Source organism: Schistocerca americana, chromosome 3, assembly GCF_021461395.2.
Source record: "Schistocerca americana isolate TAMUIC-IGC-003095 chromosome 3, iqSchAmer2.1, whole genome shotgun sequence".
NCBI classification, from domain to species: Eukaryota; Metazoa; Arthropoda; class Insecta; order Orthoptera; family Acrididae; genus Schistocerca; species Schistocerca americana.
The window spans coordinates 53,147,101-53,164,935 of NC_060121.1; the positions used below are offsets into that span (position 1 = coordinate 53,147,101).

Sequence of the window (17,835 nt, forward strand, 5' to 3'; positions counted from 1 at the left end):
CTAGGGAATAAGTCCCTGCTGTGTAGTCTGATGAGGCACTATGAGAGAAACTAAAATCCTCTTATGCTATGTGGCACCTTTGATGAAGGCTTCCTGGATGGTGCAGACAGTTCATATGACCATACTAACTGTGCCACATCACGTACAGATAGATAACTAATCTGAAGACTTCACTTCCGACAACTGGTCCAAAGTGTATCTTGTAAATATATCCTAGCTAATGGAATCTGCACAACATACACCACACTGATGATATTCAAATATTCAATCTCTGGGCAAACCCCGTAAGTCTTATCGACTCACATACAATTTTTTAACATGCTTTTGTTGCCAATTTAACTTTAGTCGCACTGCCAGACCTTTCAATTTACACTCAAAATTAGCAGTCACTGCCATATACCAATCACCAAATTTCAATGAAGTAGGGTCTGAGTGCAGACAAAACTTTTGCACCAAATTATAAAGAAAGGAACAAGAAGGAAGAAGGTCTGCACTCACATCTACAGGGTCACTAACTGTTCTTACATTTCATGTTTTTGTCTGAGCTCTCCACACCTATGTTGAGACAGGGAGGGTGCCTGCTGTCAGTGACATCTGTTTCTGCAGTTGCTCTCAAGATAGCACTTGCAGGAGGACAACATTTCACTACATCATTATTGTAGTTGCTGCTGCTGCTGCTGCTGCTGCTGCTGCTGCTGCCGCCGCCACCGCCACCACTGTAACTCCATAAACTGTCTGTACACAGTGATGCAACTTAATCAATGCATGCGTGGGACACACTCATTTTCAGAGTAAGGGTTCAGACGCTTTAAGTCACAGACTGGGGGAAAACACCATTCTCTATCTAGGCTGTACCATGTTGCCAACACCAAGAGTTTTAACATTTGAAGAATTGAACTGACCGAAACAACACAGAAGCCAGAAATATGAGCATCACATGTAATATATCAAGAGAGGAAACCAAAAGTGTTACCCAAAACAAGCAACGAGTGGGTGCAGCTTACTTTGTTCATCACACGACTTTTTTCACAGGAAGCGCTGCATTTGGATGGGGTAGGTGGTGCTCCTGAACGGAATGGAGTAGGCGGTGTCGGTGGCGGCGGCAGTGATGGTGGTGGTCGTAGGATATATTGGACAGGTGTTTCATCAGGCATATGAGCCATCAGCAAGGGGTTGGGAGAAGTGGTTGTGTAGGGATGGATGAAGATATTGTGTGGATTTGGTGAATGTCAAAATACCACTGTTTGAGGAGTTTGTAGGATAGTGGTTGGGACATTCCTCATTTTAGGCCATAATGAGATGATGTTGAAACCACAGCAGAGAATGTGATTCAGTTGTTCCAGTCCTGGATGGTACAGAGCCTCTGCGGCTGTACAGTGGGACTTAAGGAGATGGTGAGCAACTGGAGACCTCTCCTGTGCCACATCTCTAGTAGCTGTAGATGTAGGAAGTATGCAGCAGACCTCAGCAGTTACGGTGGCTAGGACAGTTGCAAAGTCTAAGAGAAAGAAGAAGGTTCTGCTGTTAGGTAGTTCTCATGGTAGAGGTGTAGGCCAGCAGTTGCAGGAAGTTTTGGGGAGTGAGTACCAGGTCACCAGCATTGTGAAGCCTAATGCAGGATTGGCTCAGGTGACTTAACATAGGGGGGTTATGTAGGGATTTTACAAAAGAGGATCAGGTAGTGATTGTGGGTGGGGCTGGTAATAGTATTGGTAGGGATGGGGAGTATGACATAGATGGTGACCTGGAAAAGATAGCCACTCAGACTAGCAACACGAATGTGGATTTCGTGGAACTGTTTCAGCGTCATCATCGGCCTCATTTTAATACAGCCGTCAGGCATAACAACCTGAGACTTGGGGGTGCGCTAATGACAGAAGGCACGAGTCACATTTCAGTGGTGTTGGTGGAGCCTATCAGCAGGACGGGTTTCACTAGACATGGCCTGCACCTCAACAGGTATGGAAAGGGGAGGTTGGCAAAGCTTATAGGTGACAGCATAGGCGGGGGTGATGGGATCACTCATGGGAAAATTCCGGTAGTTGTGGGTGTTACAGCTGTACCTTTTTTAGATTGAAGTCAGCTGACAGGTATTCCTGCTTAAGGGAAGTGTCTCTAACGAAGAAACCACTTTTGACAAAGCTTAGGTATCCTATTAATGAGGGAATTAGTATATTTCATCAAAACATGCAAGGCATTAAAGATAAAGTTAGTGAACTGCTTATAGATGTTGACTCTGAAATTATTGGTATATCTGAACACTTCTTAAATAAAGAGATAATTCAGAGACTTCCTTTACCAGGATACAGGTTGGCTGGCAGCTTTTTTAGGAGCTCTTCGCGGTGTGGCGGAGTAGTCATGTATGTGAAAAACGGTATCCCATTTGAGTCAATTGATGTTTCAAAGTACTGCACTGAAAAGGTGTTTGAATGTTGTGCAGATGTTGTTAAATTTAGTGGAGCTAAACTTCTTACCGTTGTTATTTATAGATCCCCAGACTCCAATTTCACAACATTTTTGCTAAAGCTAGAGGAGGTTCTTGGTTCACTTTATAGGAAATACAAAAAGTTAGTTATATGTGGTGACTTCAATATAAATTGTGTAAGTGATTGTGCAAGGAAAAGGATGCTGGTAGACCTCCTTAATTCATATAATCTTATGCAAACTGTATTCTTTCCAACGAGAGTGCAAGGGAACAGAAGAACAACCATAGACAATATTTTTGTTCATTCGTCATTACGAGAAGGGCATTCTGTTAGCAATGTGGTGAATGGCCTTTCAGATCATGATGCACAAATTTTAAGTCTAAAAGATTTTTGTGCTGCAACACATGTTAAATAAGGTTACCCACTTTTTAGGAAAGCTGATCCAGTTGCTGTAGAGACTTTTGTAAACCTTATCAAGGAACAAGAGTGGCAAGATGTTTATAGTGCTGATACAGTAGATGACAAATATAATGCTTTCCTCGATACTTTTCTTGTGCTCTTTGAAAGTTGCTTTCCGTTAGAATGTTCAAGACAGGGTACTAGCACAAACAGGCAGCCTGGGTGGCTGGATAAAGGTATAAGAATATCTTGTAGAACAAAGTGGCAATTATATCAAAATATTAGAAATAGTCACAATCTAAATGCAATAGCCCATTACAAACAGTATTGTAAGGTACTTAAAAAAGTTATTAGGAAGGCAAAAAGTATGTGGTATGCAGATAGAATAGCTAAGTCTCAGGATAAAATTAAAACCACATGGTCAGTCGTAAAGGAAGTGGCTGGTCTGCAGAGACAGGTCGATGATATAGAATCAGTGCGTAGTGGGAATGTCCGTGTTACTGATAAGTCGCATATATGTACAGTATTTAATAATCACTTTCTGAATATAGCAGGTGAACTAAATAGAAACCTAGTCCCAACAGGGAATCATATAGCGCTCGTAGAAAAAAGTGTTCCGAGACTGTTACCTGAAATGCTCCTCCATGATACTGACAAGAGGGAGATTGAGTTAATAATTAAATCACTAAAGACCAAGAACTCTCATGGATATGACGGGGTATCTAGCAGAATACTGAAGTATTGTTCCATGTATGTTAGCCCAGTACTTAGCCATATCTGTAACTTTTCTTTTAGGAGTGGTCGGTTTCCTGACCGATTAAAGTACTCGGTAGTGAAGCCACTTTATAAAAAGAGAGACAGGGATAATGTTAATAATTATAGACCTATTTCTATGCCATCAGTGTTTACTAAAGTTATCGAGAGGGTTGTATATACAAGGTTACTGCAGCATTTAGATTCACATAATTTGCTGTAAAATGTACAGTTTGGTTTTAGAAATGGCTTAACAACTGAAAATGCTATAGTCTCTTTTCTCTGTGAGGTTTTGGATGGATTAAATAAAAGGTTGCGAACGTTAGGCGTTTTGTTTGATTTAACGAAGGCTTTTGACTGTGTTGACCACAAAATATTACTGCAGAAGTTGGAACATTATGGAGTAAGGGGAGTAGCTTACAATTGGTTCACCTCTTACTTTAAGAACAAAAAGCAGAAAGGTAATTCTCCGCAATATTGAGAATGGTAATGATGTTCAGTCCCAATGGGGCACTGTTAAATGGAGCATTCCCTAAGGATTGGTGCTGCGGCTACTGCTGTTTCTTATTTATATAAATGATATGCCTTCTAGTATTACAGGTGATTCAAAAATATTTCTGTTTGCTGATGACACCAGCTTGGTAGTGAAGGATCTTGTGTGTTATATTGAAACATTATCAAATAATGTAGTTCATGAAATAAGTTCGTGGCTTGTGGAAAATAATTTGATGCTAAATCACAGTAAGACTCAGTTTTTACAGTTTCTAACTCACAATTCAACAAGAACTGATATTTTAATCAGACAGAATGGGCATGTTATAAGTGAGACGGAACAGTTCAAGTTCCTAGGCGTACGGATAGATAGTAAGCTGTTGTGGAAAGCCCATGTTCAGGATCTTGTTCAGAAACTAAATGCCACTTTATTTACCATTAGAACAATATCTGAAATAAGTGACATTTCAACACGAAAAGTAGTCTACTTCGCATATTTTCATATGCTTATGTCATGTGGTATTATTTTCGGGGCAATTCTTCTGATTCAAAAAGGGTATTTTTGGCTCAAAAATGGGCTGTTCGAGTTGTGTGTGGTGTAAGTTCGAAAACCTCTTGTCGACCCCTATTCAATAGTCTGGGAATTTTGACATTGCCCTCACAGTATATATTTTCTTTAATGTCATTTTTTGTTAGCAATATTAGCTTATTCCCAAGAGTTATCAGCTTTCACTCAGTTAATACTAGGCAGAGATCAAATCTGCATGTGGAATGCACTTCCGTGACTCTTGTGCAGAAAGGACTGCGGTATTCTGCTGCATCCATTTTCAATAAGCTACCACAAGAACTCAAAAATCTTAGCAGTAGCCCAAACGCTTTTAAGTCTAAACTGAAGAGTTTCCTCATGGCTCACTCCTTCTACTCTGTCAAGGAGCTCCTGGAAGAGCTAAAAAATTAAGCAAATTCCAGTGTTACATTCTTGATTTTCTTTATTTAAACTAACTGTGTGTCACCTGAATATGTTTCTTATATTTCATTTTATCTGTTTCTACAATCTACAACTGAATATGTTTCTTATATTTCATTTTATCTGTTCCTACAATTGTGTTGTAATTTCATGTATTGACTTGTTCCATGACCATGGAGACTTCTCCTTAATGTGGTCCCACAGAACAATAAATAAATAAATAAATACCTCCAGTCGCCCACCACCTCCATAAGTCCCAGGAGCATTCCACTTGTGACTCAGTACCGTGCAACAACTGAATCGTATTCTCCACCAGGACCTCTCGTCATGACTTGAGATGAGCTATGTCCTACCCACTCTCCTTCCCACCCCTCAAACAGTGGCATTCTTCCTCCCACCAAACCATCCCTAGGCAACCCCTGCTCCCAACTCATTGTCTAATGGTCCATATACCTGTAATATAACTGGATGCAAGACCTGTGCTGTACATACTCCCACCACCACCTACTATAGTCCTGTCAGAAGCATCACATAAACAACCGAAGGCAAGGCTAATTGTGGACCATGTCATGTGATATACAAGCTAAGCTGCAATAAATGTGCCGTGCTCTACTTGGGCATGACAACTGAAAAGCTTTCTGCAGGAATAGTCACCGTCCAACTATGCCGAAAAAACGACTGGATCACTTAGTTGTTGAGCATGCTGCCCAACACTATGTCCTTCATCACAGCATTTGCCATATACTTCCTACCAACTCTAGGAACTGCAATCAGATCAGTAGCCAGAGGCCGATTAGCTGAGGGCGCTGACAGTGAGTCCCCCAAACCCATAGTATCACAGCTATGGACAACAAGGACAAGAACAGCAACCACAAGCAGATGCAGCAAATGACGACAATAGTAACAAAAACTACGAAAGGATATGACACTAGACAAGTCCACAGAGTAAACCGGATCAAAGGCCAATACGTGGTAAGACTCCTGAAACGACAATAATGTGTAACGTATACAATGTAAGTGCTCAGTCAGAACTCGACTGACACAGAGCCCCTGCACTGCCAGCTTTAGAGGGTCCCTACGAGTACCGAGTACCGACCGACTGGTGCAGCAGGTGTGGCTAGCACACAGTTCTGTCGTGGCAACGGCAGCGCTCACTAGTTACAGGGGTGCCATGTAGTAGCTCCCATCCATGTCCTTGCCTTCTGGCAGGCTATCCAAATTGTCAAATCAGACACCACATGCCCCCTCCCAAAATGGGCACACAGGGATCCAAAGGGCCCCGGTCGATGCCTTGTGAGGTGCTCAGGTTCTATGCTGTCAGTGGATGCCACCAGCTGGGAGGAAGAATGTGGGAAATTGGGCACTGCACTGGGGAATGGTAGTATGATGGATGACCGAGGCACAGACTGAAGCAATGGTGATGTTCCGACCTCCGTACCTGGGCGTACGGCAGCTGCTGTCCTCGAGTGGAAATAGCACGTGTGAGGAGGAGGGAAGTGTGAGGGCAGGGACACCAACTCAGTGTGATCCTCTGCTGAAGGTGTAGGGTGGAGGAGAGGCTGGAGTCGGTCAATGCACTGACATACCAAACCTCTTGGGGTATTGACCATTTTAAGGGGCCTCCCGTGAGCTGCCACCACCACAGCTGGCATCCAGGAGGGATTTGTCCCATAGGAACATGCCATAACAGCTGAACTAGGAGCGTGTCATCCAATGTGTAAGGTCTGGGGTTCTTTGGTTTGGGGTGCCAGGAGATGGAAGAGAGTATACAGCTGGCGATCGTTAAGGAGTTCTGCTAGGCTGTGGTCACGCATAGGGGTGGACCTGCTGGTGCTCAGGAACATTGTGAGAGATGCTATTTTCCTAGATGCAACCACTGCCTTCAACATTTGCTGCTTAAGTGTGCATGCCATCTGCTCTGCTTTGCCATTGGAGGAAGTGTGAAATGGAGGGTTACACAGGTGTTTGATGCAATTAGTGGTACAGAACTGTTCCCATGCTGTAAAAGTAAATTTGGGGCCCATTGTCAGTGACAATGGTGCAGAGAATCTGTTGAAGGGTACTGGGCATGGCCGCAGTGGTGGTGGACACCGTGCTGGCCGTGTAGGGGTAGTCAGAATCAAGCTGAGGAAGGGGCCAGCAAAATCTAAACGAATGCCATCCTACAGGTGACAGAGTCGGCCAGAGGTGAAAGACTGGAGTAGAGCAGCCAGATGGTTAGCAGAGGCAGAACAGCAGTGCACCACAACCTCCACATCCTCTGTCAGACCTGACCAACAGACACGTCACCCGGCACAGGCTTTCATCCGGGACATACCTCAGTGTCCATGATGGAGGAGTTCCCAGACGTAAGTGTGTAAGGTAGTCGGGATGACAACACGAGGGGTACCGAGCCTCTCCAGGAGCACATCAGAGATTATGGGAAAACAGAGAGGTGAGCCCAGGCCCAGAGCTTGTAAGCAGCAGACTTGGAAAAATAAGTTGGCTACCTATGAAGGACATAATGTATGACATGCTGCAAGATAGGATTGTGGGAACACTCCCAAGGTATGTTGTCATTCCATATCAATGTGAAAACATGAGAGCACCAGTTGGTCAAACACTGGGTCTCGTCCTGAGGGCAAGCAGGGAAGGGCATCTGCATTTGTGTGTTGTTCAGTATGCTTCTAGCTGATGGTGTAGTTGTAGGAGCTAAGGAAAAGAGCCCAGCACTGAAGCCTCGGGGCCATCTACTCGGTAAGCCGAGAGCATGGCCCAAATAGTGCTACGAGCAGTTTATGGTCTGTAACGAGTGCAAATTGGGACCCAAAGAGATAAAAATGGAATTTCTTCATAGCAAAGATGATTGCCAACATCTGTTTCTAAGGTACGGGAATAATTACGTTATGCAGGCATCAGTGTTTTGGATACATAAGGGATGGATTGCTCTGTATCGTCATCATTATGGTGTGCCTGCACTGCACCAATTCCATAGTGAGAAATGTCCACAGCCAAAAGTAGGGGGCATGACAGAGAGAAGACTGTAATGGAGGGTGCCCAACTTAACATATGCTTCAGCTGTGTTAAGGCCTGCCCACAGGATGCTGACAGTGAAACAGAATGCCTTTTCTTCCACAACTGGTTGGGAGGATGAATGATGTATGCTGCTTGCAGAAGGAACTTTGAGTAATAATTCACTTTCCCAAAAAAAGCCTGCAACTGTTGGCAGTTTTGTGGACACAGGACAGAATCAGTAGCAGAAACATTAGAATCAGCATGCTGAATCCTGTCCTTGCTGAGAAAGTGTTCCTGGAAAAACTGGCATTTGTGTAAACATCAGTTGACCCCTGCATCATGCAATGTAGAAAAGAGGTTATGCAGGTGGTCTTGGTGCATAGCACCCATAACAAAATAAGTTATCCAGGTAACTGAAACAAGCTGGGATAGACACAGTAAACTGTACCAGGTATCTCTGAAAGATCACTTGAGCAGAAGAGATACCAATAGGCAAACTCTTGTATTCGTATAAGCCAAAAGGCATACTGATGACAATGTATTGTGATTCCTCATCGAGTAGAATCTGTAAACAAGGATCAGCAAGGTCTATTTTAGAAAAAAAATTACTTTCAACAAGCTTTGAGAGGAGGTCCACTTGACATAGTATGGGGTTGGTTTCCATCAGATCTTGGGCATTGTTTATCAGAGTAAAATCTTCACACAGCCAGAGGGAACCATTTGGCTTCTGGACTACAACCAGAGGAGTGGCCAAAGCACTAGATTTGACCAATTCTAGGATCCCATCATCTTTAAGGTGATGGAGTTCTAGGTTGATGGCCATCCATTAGGAGACTGGAAGACGATGTGCACGACAGGACCGGGGCACTACGTCTGGATGTAAAGAAATCTGTGGCACACCCCAAGCCAGGCTCAAACAGGTGTGAAAGCACAAAGGTCATGAAGTTCCTGGAAGGGTTAGTCGGTTGGTTTAAAAGTGGGAAAGGGATGGAACTGCTCGGTCATTGGTCCCTTGTTCCTGTTAAAACAATCCCACAAGGGAAAGAATAAAACAAATGAGATGTACAGCACAATACCGCAAGGAAGGAAAAATCAAAAGAACCACAGAAATACCTCCGGCCTAAGAGCACCAGGGTGGAGGACACAGAGGGACAAAGGACATGTGATGAAACTTAGAACAATAAAACCCCCCTCACTTATAAAACTTAAAGCTAAATCAGCTGATGAGGTGTTGTCTGCTAAAATTAGCTACAACCAGTCTGGTAAACAAAGATTACGATGCAAGCAGCCAAAGCAGGATAGCTCAACAGCATATGGGTCACTATTAACTGGGCGCCACACCGACACTGAGGTGGGTCTGTGTGGCACAGGATATAGCTGTGGATCACCCGATGATGGCCAATGAGGAGCCACAGAGAACCATGGAGTCCCTGCAAGAGGACCGCGCGGAGGACTTCCCCACGTTTGTAGTCTACTTAGTGGCACACAGTTTGTCGTGTGTACTGAGGTTGTGTCATTTCGTCTCTGAAAGCCGAACAACCTCGTGGTGTAATACTGAACACAAGTCAGTTTCACAGATGCCCTTCTCCAGAAGCAGTTTCCACATAGCCTGCTTGGCCAGCCCATTTGGCCAGCCTGTCGACAAGTTTGTCACCTCGGATTCCGTCATGTCCCGGGGTCCAGACACACACCGCTGAATGACCGGACTTTTCCAGGGCATACGTGGACACCTGGATGGTTGCTACCAAACGATGGCAAGGCTAGCACTGGTCGATAGCTTGTGGGCTGTACAGGGAGTCAGTATGAAGAGGAAATGACTCACTGTGACCAGAGCGGATGTGCTCAAGAGGATGAGATATGGCCATCAGCTTTGCAGTGAAAACACTGCAGCCATCTGGCAATGAGTGCTGTTCAATATGTTCTCAGTGAACACAGGCGAAGGCAACATGATCGTCACCATTAAGCTGTCTCTGTAAACCACTTCATAGCCCCAGGACATGTCAAGAATCAAAAGGAAGTTACAGCAGAGAGCCATGAGGTTAACTGAGTCCTTAGGGCCATGCAGAAGGTCCAGATGAAGTTTTGGCCTAGGTTTACATCGTGGAAATGTACACAAATGGACCGCGAGTAGAGGTAGTGAGAGGAAGGACTCCAATTCAGAGAGAAGTGATTGGACATGAAGAGCAATCTTAAGCCCCAACCTGGGCTGCTGATGTGGGAGATGTGGTTGGGAAAAGGAGACGGTAATTCCGATGCTCACGAGAGCTAGAAATATGTGAAATGTAAATGGCGAGCAGTTGTGCATGTCTGATCTGAAATGGAGGGAGTCCAGTCTCCACCAGTACACTGGTCACTGGACTCCTCCTAAAAGCTACTGTCGCTAGTCTAATTCCGCAGCGCTGCACCGGGTCAAGTAAACACAATGCTAAGGGTGCCGCCAAAGTGTAAACCACACTCCCATAGTCAAGGCGGGATTGAACAAGGGCTCTATAGAGCTGCAGCAGCATAGAGCGATCTGCACCTCAGTTGGTGTTGCTCAGGCAGTGGAGGGCATTGAGATGCTGCCAGCATTTCCACTTGAGTTGATGAAGAAGAGGAAGCCAAGTCAACTGGGTGTCGAAAACCAGTCCTAAGAATCGATATGCCTCCACTACTGTGAGCGGATCATCATTTAGGAAAAGTTCTGGTTCCGGATGAATGGTACGATGCCAACAGATGTGCAGGACATACGACTTCATGGCTCAAAACTACAAGCTTTGGTCTAGAACCCATGACTGCGCCTTTTGGATGGCTCCCTGTAGATGCTACTCAGCAGCACCAGTACTGGAGGAGCAGTACAAAATGCAGAAGTGGTCTGCATGCAGAGAAGGTGAGACTGATGGACCTAAAGCTGTTGCTAGACTGTTAGTGACCACTAAAAATAGAGACACACTCAATACAAAGACCTGTTCCTGGACATGCGTGGAGGGGGAGGGGTGGGGGGAGGGGGGGGGGGGGATCTATTGAAGGCACCGATTTGGACACGTAAATGCACGGAGTGACAGGAAGTTTTGGATAAAAATCTGGAGTGGGCCCTGGAGACCCCACTCGCGTAAAGTGGCAAAGATATGATGTCGCCAGGTCATGCCGTATGCTTCTCGTAAATAAAAAAAAAAAGACAGCAATCAGGTGTTGCCATCTGGAAAAGGCTGTTCAGATGGCAGACTAGCGACACAAGATTATCAGTGGTAGAGTGACCCTGGTGAGAACCGCCCTGGAATGGAGCCAGTAGGCCCCGTGACTCCAGGAGCCAACAAGTGCCGACTTACCATACATTCTAACAGCATACAAAAAAACATTGGTGAGGCAGATAGCTATACACGTCTAAAGGGTTTTTACCCAATATGAGCACCGGAATGATGGTCCTCTCCCGCCATTGTGATGGAAAGACGCCATCGCACCAGATCTGGGTGAAAATGACTAGGAAATGTCCCTTGCAGTCCAACGAGAGAGGTGTAATCATCTGACTGTGGATCCAATCTGGCCCAGCAGCTGAGTCAGGGCAATGTGCAAGGGCACTGAGAAGCTTCCACTCTGTAAGTGGAGCATTATAGGGTTCACTGTGATGTTCAGTGAATGACAGGACATTCCCCTCCATCTATCGTTTGAGGGTGCGAAAGGCTGGGGGGTAGTTCTCTGTTGCAGAGGCTCAGGCATAGTGCACAGAAAGGTGCTCGGCAATGACATTTGCGTCAGTAGATAACACGCCATTCATGTTAATGCCAGGGACCCCAAGCCCCCCCACCAGCAAGGGAGCAGGTGTAGCCTTATGGCTCTGGGAGCAAACAGGAATTGGCAGAACTAATGGGGCTAGAACTGTTCTCATAGCAGTGGCGTAAGGGGATGTCATATGCACAGAATGCAGGCATTCAAATTTTGTCTTAGCCTCAGTGTAGGTCAATTGGTCCAGTGCCTTATATTCCACAATTTTCCTTTCTTTCTGTAAAATTCAGCAGTCTGGCGAGCTAGGAGCACGGTGCTCTCTTCAGCTGACACAAATCGAAGGTGGGGAACATAGAGTGTAGGGATGTGAAGGATGTCCACATTCTCGACAGGTGATGTGGAAAGTACAGTGGGAAGACATGCTCGAACTTCCTGCACTTAGAGCACTGCATTGGGGTAGGTATGTGGCTCGACATCATAGTGGTAGACCATCGCCTCTACCTTCTCAGGTAATGTGTCACCCTCGAAGGTCGAGGTGAAGGCACCGGTGGCAACCTGATTATCCCTCAGACCCTGATGGACGCGCCACATGAAACTGACACTTCACTTCTCTAAATTGGTGCACAGCCCGATATCAGACTGTGAAAGAAAGTCCCTGAGCGATGTAATACCCTGCACCATATTTAAGCTCTTATGGGGCCCAATGTTAATAGAAACATCCCCAGCTTGTCACAGGTGAGTAATGCTTGTGCCTGGGAAGATGATGCTGGTTTTATCGAGACTGACCCAGATCGCATTTTGGACAATCCCTCTACCTCCCTAAAATTGTTCTCTAAATGCTCTACAAAAATCAAGCTTTGTCAACATGAAGGATTCCCCATCAGATCTCATACATATGAGGAACCAGTGTGAATTAGGTTCACTACCATCCTTAGCCTGGCATTCCTCCCATGGTGTGGCCAGGGAGGGGAACAATTTTGGGTCACACTTCCTCGCATTGAATTGGGACCTGGAGTGCTTAGAGACTGCTGGTGTTTCATCACCAGGAAGTGATGACGTGGCACACTTCACGGCATGTCATCTGCCCTGACACCACCCATTCCGACCAGGACCCTCCCCACGGGCTCCACCCAGCTGCAGGATGGCTATTGTCGGGAGTCCCGATAATGCCCCAGGGAGAGGTGCATCTACTTCTTGGTATACATGGGGGGTTAACAGCACAGGTGTCAGCAGAGCAATCCCTGTGTAGTCAGGAGGCTACAACCAACAGGGTACATGGTGGCCCCACCACAATGGACTGGCTACCTTGCTCTATGAGGTGCAAAGAAGTCCACCGTCGTTGTCAGTACAGAAACCGACACTGCATAGTGGATGGAGGAAATCGCACACAGGAAGGTATCCTCACCCAAAAGACGTAGTGTGAGCAGAACTGCAAAGCTGTGATGATAAGGAATGATGAAAGCACCCGTGCACGATGAACACGATGCACCAGATAAGTCGCCCTTCTCCAATTGGCTTACTCTTTGGGAAAATTTGGAAAAAATGGTGGTCATGTCAGAGAAAATCTGAACTTCATTTGCAATGGAGAATCCAAACAGCAACAAAGTATCCAGGCCAAAAATGTTGCCATCGGAATGACTATTGACAACATGTGGTGTCAGCGGCCATGTAACCACCTTACAAGGTGTACGTAACATCCGGGAACACTTTCAATTATTTATTGCAGAAGAACTAAACATTGCACAGTTGTCATACATATTGCATTTTGAAGAGAAACTATGATTTTTCTTTTTAATTTTTTTACAGATATTCGATACGCAAACCACAAGTGACTGAGCAGATGTCAATACAATAATCTAATTCTTGCCATAGCCATCCCAGCATGGTATTATTGACTCTGGCAGTCACTTCCGTATTTTCTCAGGGAGCCCTGCTACATGTGAGAGAGACAGCACATACACTTTAATGCATGTATGCGTGCATGTGCACGCATGCATGTGCGCACGCTACTTCATAAGATGGCCTTCTGGCCAGAAGCATATGGCTTTTGTAGTTTTTTATTGTGCATTACTGTGACTCAACATCACAACTGTATGGTGACTAGCAATTTATATTTTTCATAATATAGTCATTACCCAGTCCTGGATTTCCACTGTCTAGAAATTTTTTCTATCTGTTTTTGTCGCCCTTTGTAGTTTGCTGACCATTGCTTGTATGACTATCTTTTAATCAATGAGACCTGTTTCAATGTAGGTACTATACAAAGTGTTGTTATTACAAGACCCTATCTCTGTAATAATATTGAACAAAAAATAATTTTCAATGATATTACTGTATCCGTACAACTCAAACCATTGTAACAAAGCTTACAACATTTTGGCAACAATTTATTATTGACCAACTTCATAAACATGTCTTGTCTCTTTGAGATCTCTGGCTCTTTGGTGAAATGAAATGTTAGTACAATGACAGTTTCTCTCCTTTCCATTACAATAGGTTCCTTCCCGTCAGCATCTATCAAACGACAGTTTTAGGAATATTTAACTGGTTTACAACATTTACAACTGTGCAGTGGCTTAGTGTGAGGGGAGACTGAGACTTAGTCTCCCCTGTATTCCTGCTTAAAAAGATGCAATAGTAATTCATAACAAAAATACAAATAATTTTCTACTAAGAGCTCTAAATGTGCAAAGACATCAGTTTCGTAGCCCGCGCCACACACCGAGTATTGGTGTATTTGCCTGCTTGAAACTCGGCTGCTCCCAGTCTCTACATCCCTTCCCTTACCTGGCTGTGTGCGCCTGCGCACTGTAGTGGCATTCTCGGCTCCCCTCCACTTCTCCACTTCCCCACTTCCCCTCTTCCCCTCTTCACCTCTTCCACGAAGAGAAGTGCACTGCACTTGCTAGCAGGTATTGAGACTAGTCTCTGCCGCTTCTATGCTGGCTTCTAACATGGAAGTGAACAGTCACGCGGTTTGTGTTCATAGTCATTCTTGTGTGATTTTAGTGCATATTTTCATTGTGTCACCAACATAAGTGAGCCAGCAACTGAACACCTTACAGAATTTTTATTAAGAATGCCTTTTTCTACATTAATGTATGAAATAAAGTGCGAATTGAAGGACAAACGACCTCCTCCTATACTCAGTGTAGTTTTAAGTGAAGCCAAACAAAAACGTACTTTTCAGACAGCCTGGTATGAAAAGTATACTTGGCTGACTGCAAATGCAGTTAATAACAGATTATGTTGTTAAATATGTCTTCTGCTCGGTAGTGAAAAGGAATGGTGCAGTGAGGGCATTTGTACAAAAAAGAACTTTGACAGGAGAGCACAAAAGCATCAGATATCAAAACGTCACCTGCAGAACAAAGAATCATTTCAGTTATTGGGCAAAAGTAGAATAGAGCACGCCCTTTCTGAAGCCGCTCATCTGCCGGCAATGAAATAAAATGAACTGCTTGCATCCAACAGGAGAGTATTGGCTCGTCTTATTCAGACAATTTTATTTATTTGTAAACAAGAACTAGGCTTCTGCAGCCATGGAGAAGATGAATCCTTTAGCAACTATGGTAACTATCTGGATTGTTGGATTTACTAGCTTAAGGAGAGCAGTTAACCCGAGACCATCTTTCATCATCTACATCCTTTAAAGGAACTTCTCCAGATATACAGAATGATGTAATAGAAATGATAACTTTGGCAGTTAATGAGAAAACAAAATCTGAAATTCAGAACTGCAATTTCATTTTGATTCAGGGTGACGAAACATTAGACACATCATGCAAGAGTCAGATGATTATAATATTCAGGTACCGTATTGCAGACAAAATTGAGGAAAGATTCGTTGGATTTTACAATGTTTCTGGAGATAAAACTGCTGAAGGTGTGTCAAACATTATTCATGCAGTATTGAAAGACTGGAATGTGGAAGGAAAAGTGGTTAGTCAAACAGGTGATGGCGCTTCAGTAATGGAGGGCAGAGAAAGAGGACTACAACAATTGGTAAGTAGTTCTGACTCCATGCACTGTTTATTCATTGTTACACACACCACCTGAATTTGGTACTGTTACATGCCTCCAAAATCAAATGACAAGTACGCATGTTTGTAAGTGATAGCACTACATTCCACACGGTTTTTCAGCAAATCATCAAAATGAACTGTATTGCTAACTGAGAAAGGATTTAAACTGTCATATGTGAGCAACACTCACTGAAACTTTCATTCCAGGGCAGTTTCAACAATATCTAGTCATTTCTCAGAGTTATATGGTACTTTTAATTATATAATTGATGATACAGACACTCAATGGGACCCAGAATCTTTGAGCTGTGCTGCTGGAAAGAAACGACGAATATATGATCCTACGCTTGTCTACTTGCTTTGCTTCTACTGAGGGTGCTTTGTTTATGTCGATCATCTCTAATGTTCATCAGTCAAAATCTGTCAGTATAATTGCTTGCCACAATGAAATAAGAACTGTTTTCAGAAACTTATGACAATTAAGAACAGAAACATTTGTTGATGAATGCATTAAATACAGCTTGTGTTTGAATGGCATCTTATCATCCTGTGACAGTCAAAAGACACCTCTCAGGACATTAAATTACGAGATAATGAATTTGCATATTGTTCAAATGGAAAGAAGATTTAAAGACTTTATCCCAAATTCAGTTTGTTGAACTTCTGAACGAAAAGTGTTTCCCAAACTATCAAAAATAATTCCCAAAATTGAAACTGCTTCAGTTATTAGAAGAGTATCCTTTTAACGAACAAGAGCAACTTCAGCATGAACTGTGTAACATATACGCTGCTGAGAAAAAACACTTATCTCCAAGAATCCTCTTAAAGTACATTGTCAACAATGATTTAGACTCTGTGTATGAAGAAACAACGAAGTTCCTGCTTTTGGTTTTGACCCTACCTGCAATTATAGCAAGCATAGAAAGAAGCATGAGTACTCTTAAATGAGTGAGAGCAAGATGGCGGCTAGTGTTAAAGTAAATCGTGTATCTCCGCAAAAAAAGTAAAATTCGATGGAAAAAAGAAATCGTGTATGAGTTGTAAGGACGAGATATCAAAGCTAAATGAACGTATAAAAAGTCTACAATTCATAATGATACTCTAAAACAGGATATAAAAGAACTTCAATCGGGAAAATATGGGAAGCAAGACGACACGGCCTCCACAGGAAAATGGGAATCAGTGACCGACGAAAACTCTATCCAGGAAGATAAATCTCAAAGAAGCAGTGTAACTTTAATACAAAAATATAGTGTGTAAAAATCGAGTGTAGTAAATCATGGAATACAGCCATCTGAAGAAAAACTGTTGCAAGGAACTGAAAGTAAACAAAAATGTGTGCAAACAAACAACTCTAGCATGGTAGCGGAAAAGCATGAAACAGATCAAACTTTCCTCGAAATCACGAACTTTCAAACATACCGGTAGTGAAAAGTAAACTGTCAAATTCTCAAAGAAAGTTATTGACTGATTCTAATATCGTGTGCAAAAACAGATTCAGTGTGCTATCAGAAAAAACGAACAGACAAAGTGTAGCAAATATACAAACGAAAGTTTCGGAACCGAAAACAGTCAACGTAAAAAACAAGATGCTGGCATTATTTATTTATTTTCTGATAGTCATGGAAAAGGACTGGCAAAGATCACGAACGAAAAACTAATAAATGAAAGTGTTATTGGATTTGTGAAGCCAGGTGCTCCACTGCGAGAAGTTACTCAGCATATTGACACACACAGTAACCATGGAAGTTTTAACTCTTGCATTATTTTAGCTGGCGCAAACGATGTCTACAAGAACGAGGCAAAATTCGCTTTGCGATCTTTAAGGGAAACATTGGCAAAAGTTATGGACATGAAAGTTTTCGTAATAAGCATCCCTATGAGACATGATCTCATCATAATATCGTGTGTGAATGCAGAAATCGAAGCAACTAGCCGAAAGTTCGAGAAAATATGTACCTCTTCAGCAATGTGACATATATTAATGCAGACAGTCAAAAAAGAGAAGATTTCAGTACCCATGAATTGCATAGAAACATGAAAGGGAAAGTAGCACTGCGATGAAATCATGGAACAA

At 43.4% G+C, this 17,835-nt stretch overlaps 1 protein-coding gene across 1 annotated transcript in view; it reads right to left on the minus strand.

Moving 5' to 3' along the window:
- Positions 1-653: 653 nt before the first annotated feature.
- The window catches only part of LOC124605866 (longitudinals lacking protein-like), a 94,234-nt gene continuing 77,052 nt past the window's right edge, over positions 654-17,835 (minus strand). The window contains exon 5 of the mRNA XM_047137813.1: positions 654-735. Within this exon, the coding sequence (XP_046993769.1) occupies positions 654-735 (82 nt within the window). The remainder of the gene's footprint in view (positions 736-17,835) is intronic.